Source organism: Phlebotomus papatasi, chromosome 1, assembly GCF_024763615.1.
Source record: "Phlebotomus papatasi isolate M1 chromosome 1, Ppap_2.1, whole genome shotgun sequence".
Classification (NCBI taxonomy): Eukaryota; Metazoa; Arthropoda; class Insecta; order Diptera; family Psychodidae; genus Phlebotomus; species Phlebotomus papatasi.
Window position 1 is genome coordinate 5584806 of NC_077222.1, and position 23978 is coordinate 5608783.

A 23978-nucleotide genomic window follows, 5' to 3' on the forward strand; every position below is an offset into this window, starting at 1 on the left:
TTTTGAAATTTTTCTCTCCATTTTTACTCCGTAACAATTAAATATTACAAATAGCCCCCTTTCTGGGGAGCAAGAGACAAAAAAAGATAGTATTATTGTTAAAATTACTCACAAATCGATGAGATTTTAGTCTGAAGAAATTATATTTTGAGTTTTAGAGCACGGAGATTGTCCCAGAAAAATTTCCTTTATTTTAATTATCCCTTTCAGAGTCATCATCCCAGATATCCTCAATCTCCGTGGAGGCTTCTGTCGAAGGTGATTTCCCTTTCCGGGCTCGGTATGCATAGCTAGCAGAGACTGCAGATGGGGGAATATTGTGGACAGGATGCGTGGGAAGGAGTTCATTGGAAGAATACCCAATAACTCGAGGTTCCATATTGAATTCCGCATGCTGGGCTATTGAGAGTCCACTGAGGGCGTAGCACGTATGATAGACGTCTGCAGATCTGAAAAAAAGCCAGTGATAAGCCTAGATCAGCTTATAGAGGTGTGATTCCTTCATTGCAAATTTGGATTGTGGCAAATTCGAACGATATTTAGACATAAATACCTAATGCAAATTTCGTTTAATAATTCTTAAACTGTATGTAACTTATTATCATTACTAATGAGGGAAATTGGATGAGAAATACATAAAAGTGTTTGAAAATCTTTAAAACGATTATTTTTCATATGTCATATTATAATTTATTTATTTTTTAAATAGTCTTTATAATAGGGTGGAATAACCACTTATCGCCATGTTTAGGAAAAACGGGAATTAATTTTATTTTAACTTCTGAACACTTATTACAAGATAACTCAAATTTGACACAAAGTTACTTAACCCTCTAACGGTGTTTTCTTTAATATCCAAAAAAGTAGTTAAATAATTTTGTCTAGGGTAATTAATGGTCCACTGAACTCAAAAATACTATCAATTCTTCATTATCTCTTTCCGTTTGGGCGCCAGGTGAGAAAAGGTAAAAGACCGCCTCCAGGCGGTCATATGCGTTTAAGGCATAAAAAGACAGAAATATTTTAATTTAAAAATAGTGAACAAATAGTAAAATAAATTAATTTTAAACGTTTTTTATGGATGAATGTTGTATGATTATCTAAGAAATGATAATATTTAGGAAAAAACGTTTATAATTTTTATAATTAGACGTTAATGAAGCTCAAGATGTTTCAATAAGACTAATTTTTACCGAATAGGTCACAGATCAGCTATGAAAACGTCATCTTCTTGTATAATTTAAAGGTCCTTTGAAATACATTGCTCATTTTTTGGTTTTATTTCACGATCCTGGGCATTAAAGGACGAATTAGGGAATTCATCATCACTGTTGCATTCTGCTTCTTTTTCAAATTTGCTTAATTCGCAGAAATCGACCATTTTACTCATTCTGGACAGTCTTCGTGTAATCTCAATTGTTTTCCATGATTAATATCATGGAAAATAATAATATATTTTACCAGAACAACCAAAACAATAAATAAAAAAATCGGTAATTTTTGAAAATTTTACCCTTGAACCGATAAGACCGCCCACAGGCGGTCTTCCTTTTTTTCTTCTAAAACTCATACTTTTAGTTTTTTCACACTTTTGAATTGCAATATAGAAACTAGAAAAACATATCTTTCAGGAAATAATATTCTTACTACAGTTAGATTACTTTAAAACAATCTCTTTTGTACTTGAAAACGCAAAATGTCGCGAGCGACATTTTGTTGTTTTTTCTCTGACCTGTCACACAAAACTGAAGATTGTAAGCAAACGAAAAGTGAAAATTAGTTCAGCATCAGAAAATAAGTTAGTAAGACTACAACTGAGGACACTGTAGATATTTAAACTTCAAATAAGTAATATTATCGCAGTAAATGCGATTTATAGAATGACCGCCTGGAGGCGGTCTTACCCGTTAGAGGGTTAAATGTATTGGTTGCAGATTTGTGAAAACAATAGTCCTCCAATTTAACCTTGGACTATTTAAAAAACTGATTTTTATTAACAATGCAAAAATAACCACTTCGCCGCCACTTTTTAGCAATTTTCGCCAGTTTTGTAACCACTTTTCGCCACTCATTTGAAAAAGTTCGAACTCGATTATTTTGGGCAATATTATGCAATGAATACATTCAGTATTTCTCTTTCCTCATGATCACCCTATCATTACTCAATTTAAAGGATTTTTCTTCGCTTTTATTTGACAAATCAAACTATAGGACTAATGCATAAAGTAAACAACTGACAACTGAGAATCTACGAAGTGAAGTTTGCGTCGCGTATTGAAAAGAAATGGCGACAGATGGTAAAATCATTCCAAAATATTACCACTTTTCGCCATGCCTCATTTTTATAAAAATATAATATAAAATGAAATATTAATTAACTAAATACAAATTTTATCTATTCCACAAGTGTAATTAAATATTCAATAGTCAAATTATTTATCCAAAAAGGTATATTTTGCTTGATGTAAATTTGATGACTCTTAGCATATTGGGTAAGAAATATTGGATTCGATGCACTTGCTTAAAATATTGCTCTAAAAAATTATGAAAATCGTAAATTCAAAACGAATTTCGACTCTATACGTAGCAGCAGTAAAAATACAAGTAACTTTGCGGCTCATTTATTTCATAAATCGCGAAAAATAGCGATTTCAATATGAGTGGCGAAAAGTGGGACACTGACTAGAAGTGGTGATTCCACCCTAGTCAGATTTTAATGTCTGAAAATCTTTAAAGTCGATTATCTCGTAAACTATGAGAGATAGAGGCCTCAAACTTTACATCCTTTTAGAGCCTCCCTCTGGCTTGATATTTGCAAAAAGTCACTTGAAAATGAGAAGAATTGTATGAGAAATGCATAAAAATGTCTGAAAATCCTTAAAGTTGACGAAATTTCGCGACTTACGAAAATCCGCGAAAAATTTCGCGATCCGCCAAAATCCGCGAAAAATTTCTTAAATTTGCAATCTTTAACTTGAAATATCTTGAGAAATCATGAAGCAATCTCCAATTTTTTTTTTAAATTGGTCTACTCAAGTAGCGCTACAACATGAACATAAAATGGTTCAAATTGCATAGGCCAATTTCTAGAAAACCTATAAAAACCGGTTTAGAACCGGTTTTTTAAAAAACTAATAACATAGAAATTGTCGCACGCGCAAGTAGACATTTAAAAAAAAATTATGAAGATAATCTCTTTCCAATACGGAGATATTGCGTACTACGGACGGCCGGACGGCCGGCCGGACCCGAAAATGGCGGCTTATTATTTTTGGCATCAGGGATGTTCAAAACATATACCCAGTGAATTTTAGCTCGATCGGAGCACTTTTAGAAAATCGGAGTATCACAATAGGTGTGATTATGAAGAAATCACATCTAAAATCGTTAAAAAAAATCTCATTGTGGATTTATTCCCCAAACTTACTTCTGTGGCTTGTCGATGAAGCCTCCATTGGCTCTCTGGCAGCAGATCAGGATGTACTCCTGAAGAGCTTCACTGTAGAACATTGGTCGAGTTGTTGGGACTTTTGCAAAGGGATCCGAACTGGCCATAAGTGTCTGTACAATGACCACAAGGGATCCCTGCCAGAAAGAATAGCACGAATCCACCAGTTTATTTGTCCTTCCCTGAAATCCACCCTCATAGGCCATCTGCCTGTTAATTGTCCACCTCAGAAGTGCCTTGAGATCACAAACTTCCGGCCTTCCTAGCAGTGCCAGAGCAGCTGCTGCACAAAATGAGTATCCACCATGAGCTTCGAGATCTGGAGCACCTCCAAATCCCCCTTCATACGTCTGACAGCTGGCAATCCAGTCAGCTGTACCCTCGAATATCACTGCAAAGTCCTCAGGTGGAATTGCAGCCAATTTAGCCGCAGCAATTGCACAGTAAGCCCCCCGGACATCCAACTCTCCATCAATGTGCATCCGGAAAGCCCCATTGGGCTCACGAATGGTCTTGAGAAAGCTCACCAGAGCCTCCCGATCGATCGCTTCTAAGGCACTCTGAGTCCCAATGATAGCCAAGGCATTCACAGCAGCATACGTAGGTGCCAGATGCGGAAATTGTCCAGGACCTCCGGCAAAGCCACCAATTGGACTTTGGCACTTTTTCAAAAATTCCACAGTTCGTTGAAGTTGACTGTCTGTGAATCTGTGATTGAGTAGAGCTGCTGAATTGAGAATCCAATAGACTATCCATGGGCGACTACTGTCCAGAGTTGAGTAACTTTCCGGGAGTCCCTTGAGGCACTTCTCAAGGTATGCTGTGTGATTTTCTCGGTGTAGCAGAGGTAATTCTGGATCAAGTGCCGCATACTGGACAAATCTCTCAAAATGTTGAAAGACAAGTTGCTCTGTGGCAATCTTTCCGGAAGAGGAAACACCGTTCAGGGCAAATCCATGGCAAAACGTAGGGAAAACTGTATAAACATACCTGTTCTTCAGATGTTATAGTATCTACGCCTTCCGTGTTGAATCTGTAGTTCTTCAGCCTTCGAAAATCACGTATTCTCACAGAATTTTCCATTTTCAAGCGGTTTTTCCTGCACTATTTTTCTTCACTTTGTTGACACATAACCTCACAAATGGACTGTCCCAAAATGATCTTTTCTCTGCATTGGAGAGGGGGTATTTGTCCCAAAAACCGGAAAATCAAAACAAATTGTTTCTTTGTGGAATTTTTGAGAAAAATTAGTTATAAAAATGATGATTAACATTAATAGCAGTAGAATTAGATTAACAGGTATCTTAAGAAGTCGTGGGATGGGAAATTTCTCTACAAAACCTCTTCCGAAGAGCAAGTAAGTCAACTCTAGAAACATCACAAATCAAAGCAAGTTTCAGAGTCATCCTAATAAGTTTTAATATTCCTGGCCAAGGCTGAAGTGGAAGAGTGTTGTGGGATTGGAGATCCACGCTCAGATCGAGACAAATTCAAAGCTCTTCTCAGGAGCTCAAGTGGAATTTGCAGCTCCTGTTAATGCCAATGTCTCCCTCTTCGATGCTGCAATTCCCGGAACTCTTCCAGTTCTCAATGAAGCCTGCGTCCGAGCAGGACTATCAACAGCCTTGGCTCTATCTTGTGACATCAATTTGGTGTCAATGTTCGACAGGAAGCACTATTTCTATGCAGATTTACCAGCTGGCTATCAAATAACTCAGCAGAGAGCTCCTTTGGCTCGAAATGGAACCCTATCTTTCCCAGTCTTCATCCCAGGGATCACTAAGAAGCCCTACCAGAAAACTGTCCATCTGCACCAACTACAACTGGAACAGGATAGTGGAAAATCCCTCCATGATGATGCAGCTGGGAAGAGTTTAGTAGATCTCAATCGAGCAGGAGCACCTCTCATGGAATTTGTTTTTGATCCTGATCTCAGTGACGGAGAAGAAGCTGCAGCATTGGTCAAAGAGCTCATCCTAATCCTTACACGATTGAAAACTTGCTCTTGCAAAATGGAAGGTAAGGAAGACTTTAATCTTAATCTCTTCCAGGAAATCTCAAGAAAAAACATTCCTTTCAGAGGGAGCCCTTCGAGTGGACGCCAATGTTTCTGTGCACGAGCCAGGAACTCCTTTGGGCACAAGGACGGAAATCAAAAATATCGGATCTGTCAGGGGAGTTGCAAATGCGATAGCTCATGAAATCTCCCGGCAAATTGACATAATTGAAGATGGTGGGAAGATTCACAATGAAACTCGATCCTGGGATGCCACCTCCAAGACTACAGTGGCCATGAGAGACAAAGAAGTCCTGCAGGACTATCGTTTTATGCCTGAACCCAATCTTCCTCCATTGAGACTCAGTCAAAGTTTCATTGAAGATCTCCGGCAAGGACTTCCCGAACTACCCGAAGAAACCCGTGAAAAATTAACCAGGGATTATTCACTGCCTCCAGAGACTGCAATTATTTTAGTGGTGAGTCTGGGAATTGAGGAAAATTTGTAAGGATCTCATTGTGATTTTTTCCCGCAGAATGATGACATTCTTCTGAGATTTTTCCTGGAAATATCCAACCAGGATGGGAGCATACCGCCAAAACTAATTGCTAACATTCTCACCAATGAACTCCTGACCATTTACAACAAGAACAAGGCATCAATAGAGGAATGGTAAGGGAAAATCTTAAGGAATGTTCAAATTTTTAACAATATTGGCCTCATTTTTCAGTGAAATCCCTTCAAGATCCCTTGGGAATTTGATCAAGATGCTTCATCAGGGTAAAGTTAATCTTCAGATAACTCGATTGATCCTCCAAGAGCTCTTTCAAAATCCCTCTGAGTGCCCCAATAACGTGGCAGAATCCAAGAACTGGAAGCAAATCTCTGATGAAGGCGAAATTGAGAAAATCTGTGAGGCTACTTTGGTCGCAAATCCTAAACTTGTAGCTGCATACCGTGGAGGAAAAACAAAGGTATTCTACGCGATAGTTGGTGAAGTGGCCAAAAGCACGGAAAATCGTGCAAATATATCGATTGTGGTGGAAAAACTCAAGAAAATGTTGAAATAAATCGCAAAATCGCCATGCTATGGCGCCCGTTACAATTTGAATTTTGCCACTAGAGGCGCTGAAAGCGCAGCTTTCGGGGATGTTCGTGGGCGTTCGGGTCGCATGTAGACAGGTCGTCGGGGATTTGATAGCGGAGAGTCGAGTTGTGTGAAAAAAAGGAGGGTGGTTGTGTGAAAATGACTGTGTAGAACTCCTCCAGTGATTGCCCAGAGTGAGTGCACTGGATGTGACAAAGTATGCTAAAAGTGCACTAAAATTGGAGAGGAGGAACCGTTTGATACTCGTATTTGGCTACGAGAGGCAGCAGGACGCGCTGGAGGCAGAATGGATGTGGTGGCCAAGATGTTCAATGATCTCGAGTCGAGTGATCTGAAGGAGGTGGAGGAGAACAAGACTAAACTCATCGAGAGCTTCAGCCAGAGTAAGTTACCTGACCACTCTATCTACAACATGGTAGCTTCTATTGCATGGAATTATCATGGGAAAAGATTGTAGTCCGGGAACAAAGACTTTTTTCTCGCCCCACGCACACATACACACACCTTTTTACATCCAAATGGGAATCAGCTGTCAAATGATCTAACCTCACTTTTTGCCTTTTTTTCCTTCCGGCTTTTACTCTCAAGACCTTTTTTTCTACCCAATTTCCTGGCCATTTGTCTTATTTGCTAACATTTCTTTATCACTTTGTTTTTCTCAATTCAATCCTATCTTTTTTTTTACTAACTGCTCACAATGATATCGTCTAACAAAATCATTTTCTTTTGATAAATTAAAAGCCTACTGTTTATTTCCAATCAGCGGAATATTTCTTTTTTTTTTGTTATAGCTGCACAAAGCAATTGTTTCTGATAACAGGAAAGAATACGTCTTTAGGTTGCTAATTATTTGATAAACTGCTGGGAAAATGCATATGAAATTTTTAAAGCTAAATTTGATATCACAAACACATCCAATATTAAGAATATTTACCTACAATAAGTTTTATTATAATTTATTATGAATATTTTATAATAGAGAACAATTAAATAAAACCTGTATTTCTTCTATAATTATTCAAGGTTAAACTTATTCAGAAAAATAGAACTTTTCCTAGATGTTTTTTTTATATCATATATTATTAAGTAATATTATGTCGTCGGTTCCATTATATTACTATTTTATTGATTTTAGGCGCTTAAGATATTCTTACGACTTTTTTTATCAGGAGAATTTCAAATAGTTTTTATAAAATATCACCATCTAAGAGAGAGTAGTGCAATAGGCCTCTGTCGATTGCTGAAACTCGCAGTAACTTTGTAACCTCTCCCCCCATCAAAGAATAATATTTTTGCATTATTTTTTAGAAGTTCAAATCAGAGAAAAAAAGTTTGTATTTCCTAACTGAAGTAACATTTTACGCTAATTTATTTTTCTTTACCACAGCAAAAAAAAATGTTCAGTAGGGGAGATCGGAGCAGAATTAGACAGGGGTAAAATTAATGGACTGTTAAGCGGTCTTCAGACTAGAGGCTTATGCCCTAGACACACTTACGAGTTAAGCCGAGAGACGACTTAGTAGAAAATGATGGAAATGTACTTTAATCATTATTTCAAATATAATTACGCTAAGCCTTCTCTCGGCTAATCCTCAGGTCTGCCGAGGCCCTTAGCCCAGTTCCCAAAGGTCTCAAAATGCTAAATGGCGAGCAATTTTATTGTTTTGTGAGAGCCTAATAAGTCAGTTATCTTTAATAATCCAATCCTAAGTAAAATTTTTCTAAAAAATCGTGATTGATAACAAATTAAAGCAGTTAAGCCATTTGGCTAAGCCTTAGGCCTGAAGCCCGTATTATAGTTTTCTTAGAAAGAATATAGAGCAAATTACTGTTAGTTTAGAGTCTTCCTCTTCACTAAAATATCGGTCCGATCTAAACATATTTTCCACAAATTAGAGGCAAAGAAAAAATAATTTTGCTATAATAACCAATTCGATTATACCGAAAAGGAATAAAAAAATATATAAAAACAAAAGATTTTCCCTCAAATTTTTGAGTGTTAAGTCTGTATTTAACTTATAAATACGATCTGTAGACTTAAGGATCAGTCCAGTTCTCTTAGGTTTTGAATTTCTAATAGTAAGCAATTTCAGATAGTGACAGATCTAATACCCCTTTAATACATAAATCTAAGTAAAAATTTTCCCAAAAATTCGCTAATTATCGTACGAAATCAGTTAAGCTAAACTTTAAATCTAATCCTAATGCCCTAGACCAACCAAACGTTTCCGTTATTTATAGATTATTTATTTTTTAAGTTATTGACAGTTTGATCCATTTGGGTTTTTTATTGGACAGGATATCGGTCAAAATAGGCCTAAGGCCTAAGACCTGAGCAAGGGAATTAAAGGAGGGGAACAAAAAAAAAAGACATTGACCAATATTCTTTGACGCGCGATTTCTCTAATGGTTCCGAGGCTTATTGGAATCTCCACTATTTCTAACCAATTTTTTTGTGTACTCCATTGCTTCAGAGCTTCTTTCAGGACAATTTCATAGTCCAAAAGTACCAAAGGAAAGCGATAATTTGACATCGCAGAAGTCCATACTATAAAAAATTATGGTCCTTGACTTCAGGTGGACGTTCAAATGTTGAAATTATAGTATGACCTATAGTAATAGTATATAGTAGTGTAGTATAGTATAGTAATACTATACTATAGTATTACTATACAATACTATAGTAATACTATACTATATAGTAAATTTTGAAGCTCAAAAATGACGAATTTTTTAATTCTTATAATGAAAAAAATTTTAAATATTTTTTATACTTCCAATTTTTTTTAAGCAAAACTGTTTTGGGAAAAGAAACTACAATACTCAAACATATTTTTCATTAGAATGAAAATTATCATTCATTAGTATTGTTAGAAAAATTACTTAAATTTGTAGGCTATTTTTGTCCCCATCGTTCATAGAGACAAAAAAAATACACCAAATCAAACTCTTCTGGCTTTTCGAAGGCCAGATATAAGACCTTTTACTGATTTTATTTATTGGTTTCATTTTTATTGCTGATTTTCAGTCCGCGAAAATTGTCTCGTCGTTAAAGGGTTAAGGACGATGGCTTACAATGAGGCATTTTTTTTCAACATCCACCATAGAATTTTATAATGCTGGAAGGGCTGGAAGTATCCCTGTTTCGGGTTATATTTGAAAACTCAAAAGATTTAATCCCAATCAGGTTTTGATTATAGATAACCATTGGAACCTTTCCAGTCGAATATAGAGCAATTGCGCTATCATATTTGAGTGCCATTACGGATAACAGAAAAATCACAAAAAAATGATAAATGCTTTTGTGGACTTGTAACCAATAAAATGAACTAACTTTATCCTAAATTTGACCATGCTGTCCCGAACGGTTTCATAGTTATAGCGATCTAAATTTAGTTGCAGTTCAATTGACTCGTCCTAGTGACTTTTGGAACCCTTGGAACCTTCAGAGAATACCTCATAAGTCGACCAGGGACTATTAGCATGAACCTGATGTTTTTTGGGGTGTGCTTAACTCTTTCGTCTCTTTTGGGACTCTGAGTACCCAAAGCAGCATATGAATATTCAGTGAAAAACAATGTTTTTTAATTATTCAGGACTGATAAAATTCCGATTCTTGTGGATGATTACAAACTATAAGGATGTCCAAATATAAAATATGTTTTGTAGGACCTCAATTAATTCCTGAGCTTAGATATTTTTGATTAAAAAATGGCGCATTTGTCTTGCAGCATATGCTGCGGTCCGGAAAGAGTTAAAAATACGTAGTGCGATTTTTTTTTATTTTTGGATATGTTTTCAGATTACCCAGACGCACATTTAGTCCATGCACGAAAATAATGTTGAATCATTCCTGATAACGGTTTTCAAGGTCAAAGTTTTAAAAAGCTCTAAGGAGTGTATTTCTCAACCGAGTGGTACATTATTTGGGGCCGTAGGAAAGGTCTTGGAATTTCTGATAAGACTAAACCGATTGCAAAAGGGTTCTGAACCGATAACTAATTTTTATCCGAAAATTAAGGTTATCACTCCCAAGTCATTTTGGGTGATGTTTTGAGTAATTTTTAAATGGGTTTAAATCGGTTGTGAATCTGTAAATGATGGGAAAGTACTTTTGAGGTGTAGCATTGAAGCCACGAGTTCGGGCATTTCACAAAACTAAGACGCTTTGCACCCCTTTTTTATAGAGAATTTCGAAAAACTGATACAATTTGGCCAGGTCTTGAATTGGAAGTCCTGGGAGGATGTGAAATATAACTTTGCAAATTTGTGTTTTTATAATGTATCAATGATTTAAGAATAACTCGGTTTATATTTGATTCACCCTTGTGTAAGTAGTTTAATTTCTTCAAGAGGAGTCATTCAACAGTTATAAGTACTTTAGGTACACAGGTACACAAAATACAAATGTGCAGTGAAGTTTAGTGAAGTTTAAATAAGATTATTTGCCCTCTGGATAAATCGAAATTCTTTTCATACTAAAAAGTTTTAATAAAATAAATTCTATTTAGAGCAGGTTCTGAGTTTTCAGAATCAATCCCAAAATGGGATAGAATCAATCCCAGAGTGGGATATAATTAATCCCAGGGCAGATTCTGACCCTAAAGAGCGGCAAGTATTTGTAGCAAAACTCCGTGTTTTTCGACAGTGTCCTGTCAGCACAATGATATATCTTTATTATGAACAACTGAACATGATAGTAAATGGTTAAGATACTTAAAAGATTTTTGTCATATTGGAGTATCAGTAAAGTCGTCTCCTTCAAGGGATTACTGCAATAGAAAAGAACATGCATAAAATTTAGGTGGATTGCAACAGTTGCTACCTTATTAAACTTACCACAAATCTGTTAACTTTAATATTCTGACGTGGACGAAAGGCACTAGTTTCCCGCATGGATTCAAATTTGGCCGAAAGGCTGAAAAAGATTGAAAATTGGAGTAAATGTTTTCTAAAGGGGTTTCTGTGTTCTATCCAGGTGTATTACTGACCTCTTTGTGCTTTCAACCTGAGACTCTTCCATGTCCTCCATAATCCTAGCACTGCTGCTAGTTCTTTGAACGCCATCAAAGTCCCAATTTTCGAATTTAGACTTGAGTTCGCGTGCTTTAGCTGCCCTCTTGGCATTCTCTTCGGCTTCACTAGCACCATTTGTGGCGCTTGGTGGTGGCGTGAATTCCTTAGGTCCTTTAAGACCATCCCCAATTACTTCGTCATCTTGCATCAGTTCCATCTGTCGGAACAGTGATAGCATTCGCTTGGCCGTTGCCTTCGATTCTGTCTCTTCCAGCACTTCTGGTGCTTTTGGCCAATCAGCATATTCTGGCTTCTCTGGCGATGGCATCCGAACAACGCCCTCTCTTGGTGGTGTTATGCGAAATTGACGCTTTTCCGGTTCCTGTGGTCGATAGGTCTCAAAGAATCGGAAGCGTGAACTTATTTGAGATGTTTCCACCTGAACATTGTCGACCTGCAATAAGAATTGGCTTTTAGAAGACTTTGAGTCCTTTGCTGTGTTATCACACTTGCACATTCACATTAAAATTTTAATATGATTCACATTAATTGTCGCTGGTGAGAGTCCAAATGTGTAATTTGTGTGTTTGAATCATTTTGTATTCAAAATTTGATCTATTTGTTGATAAAAAGGTAGACTTGGCCCGCAAAATTTGATATAAATTGATTTCTAGCATTAATGCGAAAAATTAATGTGATTTTCTCTTTAATTTTTTAATGTGAAAAATATTTATGCTTTAGGTAAATTTAAACTTATTTTTTCAGGCCAAGTCCACTTCTTTATCAATAAATAGAAAAATCCCAAATATTAAGTGACTCAAAGACACAAATAACATATTTGGACGCTCACAAGCGACAATTAATGTGAATCACATTAAAATTTTAATGTGCAAGTGTGATAACGCCGTTGGACAGATCTGTAGGGTCGTGGTTGCAACAAACCTGCGAGTCTGAACGCACAATTTCTCCCTGGGGCTGATTAGCAGCATTGACACTTGATGGGGATCGATGAAGTTCAGCTGATGGTCTTCGAGCAGCAGATGGTGTTATTCCCTTTGTTGCATCGAGCTCCTTGAAAATTGATCGGCTCTTTTTAGCCAATCCATGCTCCACTAGCTCACTCACATCCTCCTCCTTCGATACTTGATTACTCTTGGCAAATGCCTCACCCTTTTCAAAGCGCTCTCGGATATTTTTAGCTTCCTGGCATACAGGAACATCCTTAGGCGTGGCCAGATTGGTACCACTTTCACTTTCTAACACTGCCTGCTGATACATTTCTTTGATTCTGGCCTGTTTTCCCATGAAGAGCCTTGAACGGATATTCTGGATTTCCTGTTTGCGCTCCTCACGTCTTTCCTCTCGGCTCAAGTGGCCATCTTCGAATTTTTTTCTAATGTCACGCATCTCCTTGTATCCCAATCTCTGGCTCATATTGCCTCCACCGCCCTCTTCCTCGCTAGACTCTTCTTCCTCTTCTGGTTCTTCCCGGCGCTTAAATACCTTGCCCTGCTCAAACATTTGGTATTTCTGTCTCAAATTAATAGTCTGTAGCTCTTCCAGTCCTAAATTTGGCTTATCACTGGATCTCACGACATCTGGAGGCAACTCAGCAGGTTGATTTTCCCGCACGATCACTTCATATTTCTTCGGGGGCGCTACTAAGAAATTCAAACTCTCAAAATCGGTATTAAAAAATTCAAAGAAATATATTTTTTGAATCAGAAGCCTAATGCAAAGGTCTTCTTTAAATGCTGCAACTTTATAAAATATTGCAAATTCCTTGGGTTAACGCTAGAGGCGCTAGTGGCACAACTTTGAGAAATCTGGCAGATTTCTCAGGTACTTACCATTATCCGTGACTTCTTTAACTGGTTTTGGAGCAAAAAGAGCCCTAAAGTGCGGTTTACAGTAGAGGATACCCTCGTGACTCTGATAGGTATCCATACGAAGTTGTTTATTGCACTCAAAGCACTTAAAGCAATTTCTGTGCCAGAAACTCTTTTCTGCTTTCAGTAATTCCATATGGAAGACATCTTTTTCGCATTTTTTGCACTTCTTAACCGATTTATCAATGCCATTGGTTGGATGATCCTAGGCACAAGGAAAAAAAGCGAAAAATGAAATTCCTCTCCGGATATTACGCAAGTTTGCAAAAGAGGAGGAGGATTGTAGGCTATAAAAATGAGATGTCTTACATTCTTTGTTGTCGCCATTTTTCTCTCAGCAAAATTTATTATCTCCTTTTGGGTTATCCTGAAAAGTCCCTGGTTGAATCACACAAAAAAAATGGTTCACTTGAATTTGACGAGAAAGAAAAATGTGACTTTTACTGAAAGAATTCCTCAAATCTTCTTTTTTTTCGTGGATTTTGACTTAATTCTCTGCGCACGTTCTTCACTTTTCGTACATTTTTCACTCACTAATTAAGCATGCGTCGGCAAATGTATAATTTTGTGCACTGGTTTCTCACTCTTCCCACTGACTTTGGCGCCAAAAATAGCATAACGATCGACAGTCGGATCAACTTCGTTCAGGTGCGTTTGCGCACGTGCTAAATTCCTCTGCACAGCCTATTCTTAGCACTAGAGCACAAATCAAACGACTATGACTCACAGAAATCACGCAGCTCAAAGTAAAAGAAACATTCAATGAACTCTGTCTAGACACGGTATACTGAAGAAAATTTGCAAAAAGATCTGTCCAAATCGGCCGGTAATATCTCGATAAATTAACAATTTCATGATTTTACATGATAAATTAGATTACAAAAGGTTGTGAATCTATGCAGATTATATGAAGACCATTAATTTGAAATGAATTTCAAATATAATGCCTTCGGCACACCTTTTAGATCGGTAAAATTTGATGAAATCAAAATTCTCGTAACTTTTTTTCTCAAAAAAATTAAATAAGTCTATCCCACTCTTTCGGTCTCAAAATTGGACTAAACTAAATTTAATTTGGTGTGATGTTGAAAAGAAGAAGAAGAGTGCGAAAAAGTAGGATAGACATCTGCGAAGCTTTTACGAAAGAAAGGAATGTGAATTTTGACTTTATGAAATTTTCCTGATCTAAAAGGTGTGCCCGTGCTATAATAATTTATTAGATATTTTATTTTAAACAAGCTTTCGGGAGATCTGATTGATTTCTAAACAGCGTGTTCTTTTAGGAAATTTATCGCTCTCCAACTTTTCTAGATATTATTTTCCTTTATCTTGTAGAAAAATATGTTTCTCTAGTAATTTCCCAAAGATTCTTTTGACAGAAAAGGGGTAACAAAGACTTTGCGAAATGCTCGAACTCGTGACTTATGAGTATATTATAAAATTCTTCAATATGGACATAAATTTCTCTAGTGTGTAGAGGCCATTACATGCTATAGCTAAAAAGTACTTTCGCATCATTTACAGTTTCTCGTTTCTTAACCGCATTAAACCGTCAGTCAAGATTCCAAAAAATAGTTTAAAGAGTAATAAAAATGATTTTCAGACAAAAATTATTTATCGGTTTATAACCGGTTCATTGCCGGTTTAAAACCGTTTCGAACTGATTTAAATCACACAAAATATTTCCCTAAATACACTTCAGAACTAATTTAATTGAATTTTGTATGAAAATTAGTTATCACTTATGAACCGGTTCATTACCGGTTCAAACCCGATTGTAACCGGTTCAGTTTTGTCGGAAATTTCAACTCCTTTCCAACGAGCCTCTACGAGCGCTCTCTAGAGCCTTTTTCAACTTTTGACCTTGAAAAACCGTTATTTAGGAATGATTCAACAGTATTTTCGTCTAAGGACAAAATGTCCGCCTGGGTAATCTCTAAACCAGGGGCTTCTCGACATTTCATTTTTCCATACGTTTTTACATAGAGGCACTGAAGACTATTGGCAAGTTTTTTCCTCAAAAGAATTAACTTATCAGTTTTGATACATTTCGAAATCATGTATTAAAAGCTTTTTAAAAATATATATATATCATAATGTTCGCCGAAATAATACAAGAACTATTAGCAAATTTGTTTAAGTCGCGGTGCAATATCTGCAAAATTTTTACAAGGAAAAGTGAAAAATAGCTTCACTTTTTATTAGGCTTGATAGGCTTCTGCTTTAAACATATCCAAAATTGAAAAAAAAATCGCACGACGGGTTTTCCAGCAATCCCAAAAAAAAAACAAAGTTTTGGAGGGGAAGGCGAGGAGTGGGGAGAAAATGAGGGCCATGTTAACGATCCTTGGGTCGACTTATGGGAGAGTTCGAGTTCCCCGAATGTCTCAAGTCGCTATCTCTTACCGTTTGGCGTCTAGAGCTGGCGACAGCCGGACGAACAAACAGTGTTACAACATTTCTCAGAAATCGCCTGAAACGCGAAGATTTGTTGAGAAAAGTGGTGAAAAAATCGAGGGATTAAATATACCGCTCTCTTCGTGGAGTTTGAGCAATAAAATGTGTTTTTACTGATTTGGGAAAGGCAGAATAGGCGAATTGGAAACAATCAGACACTTAAATTGAGACCTTCAGAGCAAAAGAGGCCTATTGCATATGCATTTCCCTATTAATGAGTGACTCCATTTTAGTAATTCTAATATAATCTTATTTATCCGAGCACGAGCACATGACAGATTTTTACTCCTTGTCCCCTACCACGTTTTATTCCAAATATTTTTTTTAAGAAAAATACTTTTGCATGAAAAACCCGAAAATGAAGAAAATGGATTCATGCTCAGCAGATACGAATTTTTCTAAAACACTTATTTACTTGGTCTTCAACTTAAATGCACCTAGTTGACCTGTAGTGGAATTCTATAACAGCATGACAATGTCATATGACAAATTTAAAATTTTTGATGTGGTAAAGTTGGAAGAACTCTTTGATAAAGGCGACTCATATCAGTTACTAAAAGCTTCATGAAGCTCCATTAGACACTCACTGGGCTTTAATGTGATCCTGGTTACGAATTTTACCACGAGAATTTGTCATATGACATTGTCATATCGTTACAGAATTTCCATTCTGTATCATAGAAGTGCAATGTCACAGAATGTAGGGGAGAGGCGGATGACTCAAGCTTCGAATAACTGATTTTTTTCAATATGTTCTTAATGAATTTGACCCATTGCAAAATCATATATTATTTTCTAGTACAATGCCTCAAATTTCCTGGTAAGATCCATGAGTCAAATCCATCAGGAACATTGAAAAAATTGAGTCGCCCGAAGCTTGAATCGTCTGAATACAACGCGCTTTCCCTAGTCATGTTTTATTATTACTCACTCGTTTTTTACCATAATGGCCGATTTTCGAGAAATGCATGATCCAATCCAATCAAAAGTTCTTGGTAACAATTCTCATCGACAGTTTAGCTCGATTTTAGCAGTTCATAACACTTAATCCTTTGTTAGTCCTTTCAAGTGATGAGCATTGACTTATTAGATATATTTCGCCATTTTTTCCGATGTTAATCCTTTATCTAATGAAAGCTACAATATTTTGGGTTTAGAATTTGATTAGATTTAGATTTAGACGAGGGGGCGGTCAAAGGTGACGCTGCACCCAGGGGGTGGATTATGTAAGTAAGAACCCGGTGAATAATTCACTTGATAGACAAAAGTGAACATTTCACTAGTGAACCGCTAAAATGCGATTATGAAGACGGTGAACGATTCACTTCACTCAGTTTTTTGAGGTTGGCTTTTTCACCATCATTTGATGGGGTGAAACTGGAAGTGAATGCAATTTTTAGGACGAAAAATACATTGCAGAACCGGAAGTAAGGCTTTTTCACATAACTAGTATATAATGTGACTCGAAATCATTAAGTTTATAAAGCATATAACGAAAAAAATTGTCAAAATATAATTTATCGAAACACTGTTTTCGTAGCACGTTATAGAATACTCACTTCCGGACAAATCGAAAAGATTGACAAAATTTCTCACTCACGTTAACAGGCGCTGCTCACGGGTTTGTACACACTTTGTATTATTTTAACACCAATTTCACTCCATTTTTTCCTAAAATATCGCGGAAAACTTAGAAAATTTGTGAAAAACTACATGACCACTGAACAAAAACAATGAATTTTGACGTCTTCGAATTCACTCTAGCAGTTTTTCACCGCAACTACATTTGATTGGATTATGTAATGCTATTTTTACATAATGCACCCCCGGGCCTCTGAATTGGGTCTATTATGCATCCTTAAAAAAAATCTGGTGTGTCAACCAACCAATTGAGGCAGTATCGCTTTACCAAGCAGCTTTCGCCTCAAATTACATAAACTGGGGCAGATCATTCAGATGATTCTTCAAACAATAGCCAGTTAAATTGTTGGCAGTCTCACGACATTTTTGTAAATACATAGAACGGAAAGGAATCTTACAGCCGCGTTAATACGGCTTTCAAGATGGTATAGATCGGCGGCTTCAATTGTTTTTGGTCTTTCGATTCTTTACGTCGAAATCCCCATTTTTGAAACATTTAATCAATTTTGTCATATGATTTTCGATGGTACATGTTCGCGGTAGGCGTCTTTAATCAATTGACGTTCTTTATTGAAGGCTTTCGGGCCTCGCACACACTCTGACTTCGAACACTTTATATTTTTCCCATATTCATTTAATGTATCAAACGTTTCATAGTCACACATTCAGGCTATTCAGAGATTATTATAAATATCGGTGTCTCTGTAGAGCTTGAGCAAATAATTAAAAAAAGCAACTGTGACTCACTCTTTACAATTTGCAGCAAAGGATCCATGGCTGGCTCACGGGATGGTGGATTACTTCTGCCAAACAAACTCCATTCGGATTGTGGAGATTCTGGTGAAGGTTCAATCACCTCACGATCGATTTATCTTCGATCGTATCGCTGATCATATTCGAGGCTCTGATAAGTCCAACAGAGTGTCTGCCCTCTCAATTCTCGGTCTCATCATTCCCCGACATCCGACATGGCTCTTCCGAGTAACTGCCCATCCGCTCTGGAAGGATTTGCTGAAATTGTTAAAGGTTGGAAAGAATAGGGTTTCATCCGTCTAAAATATGAATGGTATTTGAGAGAATTTCTTTCGGTTTTCAGACGGAGCGGGAAATTATTCCGGTGTTCAGTGCCCTACTGTGCGTTATTACCCTAATGCCCATGATCCCCTACCAGATGAAAGAGTCCCTGCCTGACCTTTTTGATGTGTTCAGTCACTTGGCATCGTGGAGTAGTCAACATCAGAATAGGGCACCTGATGATCTTCTGGTGCACCTTCAGTTTGGTTTCTATGACTTTTTTCACAGGCTCTATGGAATGTTTCCCTGTAACTTTATCAGTTTCCTACAGCATGAGTACAGTGGAAATAAGGATAAGTCAGCCATATTTACGCACACTATTAAACCTTTGCTGGAAACAGTTAAGATGCATCCGATGCTCGTGACGGAGAACAGAGAGACTGAAACCAACACCAAACGCTGGAGAACTATGGAACCCCATGATGTTGTTGTGGAGTGTGCCAAGTTGACACTGGATTCATTGGGAAAGGTGTCAACTGAATGTAGTCATCACCTTCCACCACGTCCAATTGAGTCAGCTGACCTGATTTTGCCACCAGAACAGAAGACAGCGGGTTTTGTTCGAGGAAATTTGTATGAGAATGTCTGGACACCGAGTCAGGTGATCTTGGCTACACCACCAACAAGTGCCACATCTGTACCACATACCCCAACTCCTGGACATTTCTCTAGTGTTCCCATGGCTACTCCTACATTGCCCTCCAGTCAGTTGATGACAGCTGGAGGAGCTTCTCCGCCAGAGGCTGCTGTGGAAGCCACCCCAGAGACTACTCCCATGAAGGACACCGTCAAAACTATACATCAACTGCCCACAAACTCAACGGTAGCTCGTGCTTTCTTGAATCTTGGATCGTCTCAGCCGTCGTCACCGATGAAGAAAGATGTTTCACCATTTCGCTTTCCAGATCCAACTGGGGATCATATGACGGACAGTCCACAACTTGTGACGTCGGCTAAGTTTGTCAAACTCGTTCAGGATCGCCATCAGCCTCCGCATCATAGTGATGTGGTCAGGACGGCATCTTTTGAGTCTCCACAGACAGGAAGTATACCCGGAAGTCCCCTACCGGACAGTTTAAGATCTCCAGCTGGACAGTATGACACCGACGGTCAAGGGAATGATCCAGGAAGTGCTGAAGACAAAGAAAACCAGGGGCAAAATGACGGAACCTTTTCGCAGGACTGCGAAGATTACGATGCTGCTGCCGAGGGAAGTCCATGCAGTGCCGGAGGTCTTCATATTCCCAATTCACGCTCTATGCTGGACTTTGCCAGGAAATTCAATCGTTGGCGCATGCACAGTCACTGTCTCGGGGATACCAGTCAGTGTTTCAGTGCAGGAACGAGTCCAGCCGAAGTGGCAGCATGCGGAATGGTTGGTGGACGCGTGATGAAGCGTTCACGCTCCTGGCCAGATATCCGTCGATCGACACCTCCGAAGCCACCGCAACAGAATGGAGAGGGCATCTTTGTTAAGGCAGAGCCGCGTCAACAAAATATCCGGAAGCCACTGCGTGAACTGGGCAGAATGGAGATTGTCGAGAGGATGGACAGAGATACTCAAACCATTGAACAGTGGCCATTGGCCTATGAACATCTCTTTATCAATTTGCTAAGTGAAACCAATAAGGTCAAACAGAATCAGGAGAATAGTGTGGAATCTAAATCACCGTATTCAATGCTAGATCGATACATTGAGCTGTCCATAAGCAAAAAGCAAGCCATGGATACCAGAGATCAAGTATCAATGTATCGAGACCAGATACAACTTCTCACACTTCAGTTGCAGTATGAGCGTCATCGCAGAGAAGTCCATGCTGAGCGCAATCGCCGGCTTCTTGGACGAAATCGCACGAATCTGGCACTTGAACTTCAGAATGAGACCCTAAGGAAGCAGATGATGCAACTGGGACAAGACTACAGCATCCTCCAGACAACACTCAATAGTTCGCGTCAGCACTTCAATAAGCGCGAACAGGAACTTCACAAAGACTGCAACACCTGGAAGCTGAAGTACAACAAGGAAGTGGAGGAGACCAAACAACTTCGTCAGCGTATAGAATCCCTGGAAAATCGCCTAGCGGACGAGATGAAGCAACGGCAGGAGGCCAATGGGATGATAGGATCAGTACGAGGTGAACTGATGGATCTCAAGAATGAGATGCAGCAAGTGGAGTATCATGCTGATCTTGGTAGTCACTATCGCGATGAGTATCTGCATATGCAGAAGGAGTTGATGGTGATGGGAGAGATTCAGGCCAAGTGTCGGGATAAATTGAGCGAATTGGCCAGCCTGAGGGAACGTGACGAGGAGTTTAAGCAACTCCACAGGACCTATGAGGCCACAGTGGCAGAACTGAGGGCGGGGTATGAGCAGAAATCATCACAATTGGAGAGGACAAAGGCTAGACTGGCTGAATTGGAGGCCAACCTCACGGGGAGAGATGAAATAATGACGGAGCAGAAAAGGCTCCTCAAGACTGTCAAGGAAGAGTTCGAGGAGAGATTTGAGGTGAGAAAATCTATATTGGAAGTTAAAGAACATTCGAAGAATTTGACAAAAAAAAACGGTGTTTTTCAACAGGCCCAGGAGGAAAAGTATAATGCCCTGAAAGCTATTATTGCGAGAATGGAGGAGCAGATGTTGGAACTCTACAAAAATCCAGCTAATTTCAGCATGATCGCCCAATCACCAGAATCTGACAAAACCGGTAAGTTGAAAAATTCCAAGTACAACGTACAACCTATTTGACAATGACTAACCCAGCTAACGGTTTGTAAATATTTACCACCGAAAATCCTCCAAATACCCAATATAACCCAATATGGTTTTCTTTTTTGTTCTTTAAAAGCCAGATTCATTTCAAATGGTGGAAAAGTACTTACTCTAGTACATCAGAACTTTCTCAATGAACAACAATTTAACTTTTCTCTTAAATTAAGAGAAAAGTAGTCAATAAGCTGCGTCAAAGGTGTTTTTCTTCTATTTTTAGATCTATTCAATATCTAAGAAAATTTTAATAAATTTTTTTGGAGGCAATATATACAAAAAGGGTTTCTGATAGCGATAAACACTAAAAGCAGGACCCCGTAGAGGAATTCAATAATAATTTGACAGTCATATAATAAATTTCATTGGTAAATTCGATAGCAGGACAACATTAAACCCAGTGAGAATTGAATATCCATTGTAAAAAACTCAATGAAGCTCTTGGTAACAGATATGAATTGGATTTTTGATTAGTTCATCTGCATTTACCACATAAAAAAAAATGAGTTTTCATGACATTGTCATACTCTTACGTTTTTCGTCCATAGCACTTACAAACTTCTTCATTCATTAGAACGTAATATCACATCATAGTCCAAGAAAAATGAATTGCAAGCTACAGTAATTCGTCTCTTGAAAATAAAAATGTTCCAACTGCATTTCTTTGCATCTACAATGCTGATACAAATCGTAGTGTTGTTCTCACACAAACAATCCGAGAACAAAACCGACTGAGAACTTGAAAGAAGGGTCCAGAAGGGGGATTCTATAACAGTATGACGTTTTATTCAATTCAATTCAATTCAATTTATTATGCTGCGAACAAAGCATTTGGATTAGTAAGAAATGGGTTTCCCTTTGAATAATTTTGGGTTGCTGAATATGTGTAACTGTCACTATTTTATATTTACGAATATTCCATTAGGCATTTTTGTTCGTGAAAATAGATATTTTATTAGGTTTTCTGCCCCATACATACTAGCAAGCCCTGCTACTTGGAGGACAATTGCCTGAAGTGACATTCCCACCCGATTTTGAAAATTCTGCGACACTCACTGGAGATTCAGCGTTCATTGGATGGCTTCTTGAAGACAAACTCCTCGCCACTGAAGGACCCATTATCACTGTTGTTTCCCTGTCTGCGTATGGCAGTTGATATCACCGATGGCTGAGGATTTCTAGAAATGTTTCGTGACTCTCCGACACTCGGTATCGGGCTCAGTAACTGAAAGATATTCCACAATCCCTGGGTTTGGGGGCACTTCCAAAATCTCTTCAGATGTGCTGATCGATGATCTCTTTGGTTCTTCTTCTACATCACTGAAAGAAAACGTGGGCTGAACTCCTGAATTTTCAATTACACAGTTTGAAGTCGTCGGTAGAAGGACATTCCTTCTTATTGTGTCAATTTGTCTAAAAAAAACATAATTTTGAATAACATTTGACACTTGAATTTATACTCAAACACCTACCTTCGACGATGCAAATTCTCTTGTTTGAAAAGAAAGTTGCTCATAAAATTGAGCGTTTTTTGGCCTATACTTTTTAACCGCCTTCAGTTCCACTAGGAATTCTTTGATTCTTCTGGTAATAAAAAGACTTTTTAAGGCAATTTCACTTTTTTTGTGGCTCTTCGACTACAAAGAAAAACTACATAAACAAAGAAAAAATCAAAGCACATTTCACTACCTTACCTGTTATTTCGAGTTCCGACTATTAGCCATTTCAAGTTATCCGCATCGGACCTGCAATGGTTTTTCGAAGCCTTTCTTCAAATGGATTCGTTATTTCTCACTAATTCAATTAATATTTCACGTATTTCGTTTATCCAAAAACTTGTCATCTTGATGTTTTGTTTTCTGACAACTGTCAAACGCGAATTCAGCGCTTGGGTTGCCATATGATATCTGCAGATTTTGGCGGTTTTTCTTAACCCGAATTTTCTTCAACCTAATTTTGCACAGCTTTTTGGATCAGAATGAGAGTAAAATGGCCATATGTTGAACGCAAGCGAAGGAAAGAGAACAACTATTTTAGCCAAACCAAATAATACCAATCAAAATGGTTTGTTTGCAGCATTAAAAACCACGCAAATTAGGGTGTATCCTTCTTACAAATGTGCAGTGAAATTTCGAAGAAAAAGGCAATAGAAAACTCAAAGTGTATGAATGCAAAAATAAAAATAAAAAAGCTGAAGAGAATTTAAAACTGCACAGTTAAACTACAGAACAGCTTGGAGAAGTGCCTTCTCAAAATTGCTCGAGACATACGAGCTTCTCGAGGAAGTGAGTTGAAGATGCTCACTCCTTCCACAAAGAGCGTACGATAAAAAATATCAGATTGAACTCTCGGCATGATTAGCCCCTGAACCCTGGCCGAGCCCCCCGTCGTCAAAAATGACGCCAGGTAGGCAGGGCATTCGGGCTCCACAAGGCCCAACAGGAACAACACAGCTCGCATTTTAAAAAAGGATGGGAGATCACATCCTACAAACACATTCCTGTGTGATGAGATGTGATCACGGGGACCATGTTCACAGATGACCACTTTGTTCTCCGAATTATTTTTGAGTTACTGG

General features: G+C 38.0%; 4 protein-coding genes across 6 annotated transcripts in view; 2 read left to right on the forward strand and 2 right to left on the reverse strand.

Moving 5' to 3' along the window:
• On the reverse strand, positions 1-7415 carry LOC129798575 (protein farnesyltransferase subunit beta). Of its 2 annotated transcripts, none has more exons than XM_055841785.1 (4): positions 7100-7415; positions 4439-4616; positions 3428-4368; positions 1-449 (listed from the first exon to the last, which is right to left on the reverse strand). In XM_055841785.1, the coding sequence occupies exons 2-4, from the start codon at positions 4529-4531 to the stop codon at positions 194-196; spliced, it is 1290 nt and encodes a 429-aa protein (XP_055697760.1). In that variant the 5' UTR covers positions 4532-4616; positions 7100-7415; the 3' UTR covers positions 1-193. The 2 variants fall into 2 exon arrangements, with proteins under 2 accessions (XP_055697760.1, XP_055697759.1); XM_055841784.1 differs by having other exon boundaries at positions 7058-7415.
• Positions 4602-6547, forward strand: LOC129798573 (glutamyl-tRNA(Gln) amidotransferase subunit B, mitochondrial). Its single transcript, XM_055841783.1, has 5 exons — positions 4602-4805; positions 4884-5467; positions 5529-5923; positions 5981-6117; positions 6176-6547. The coding sequence occupies exons 1-5, from the start codon at positions 4708-4710 to the stop codon at positions 6513-6515; spliced, it is 1554 nt and encodes a 517-aa protein (XP_055697758.1). The 5' UTR covers positions 4602-4707; the 3' UTR covers positions 6516-6547.
• Positions 6599-23978, forward strand: part of LOC129798571 (hamartin) — a 21978-nt gene continuing 4598 nt past the window's right edge. Inside the window, exons 1-4 of the mRNA XM_055841780.1 lie at positions 6599-6936; positions 18320-18582; positions 18653-21142; positions 21215-21341. Of these exons, the coding sequence (XP_055697755.1) occupies positions 6840-6936; positions 18320-18582; positions 18653-21142; positions 21215-21341 (2977 nt within the window). The 5' untranslated portion in view covers positions 6599-6839. The remainder of the gene's footprint in view (positions 6937-18319; positions 18583-18652; positions 21143-21214; positions 21342-23978) is intronic.
• LOC129798572 (F-actin-monooxygenase MICAL3) lies at positions 11191-14038 on the reverse strand. 2 transcript variants are annotated; one of them, XM_055841782.1, is made up of 6 exons: positions 13768-14038; positions 13420-13663; positions 12512-13227; positions 11545-12023; positions 11393-11471; positions 11191-11325 (listed from the first exon to the last, which is right to left on the reverse strand). In XM_055841782.1, exons 1-6 carry the CDS (start codon positions 13783-13785, stop codon positions 11323-11325), a joined length of 1539 nt encoding a protein of 512 aa, XP_055697757.1. In that variant the 5' UTR covers positions 13786-14038; the 3' UTR covers positions 11191-11322. The 2 variants fall into 2 exon arrangements, with proteins under 2 accessions (XP_055697757.1, XP_055697756.1); XM_055841781.1 differs by having other exon boundaries at positions 12512-13230.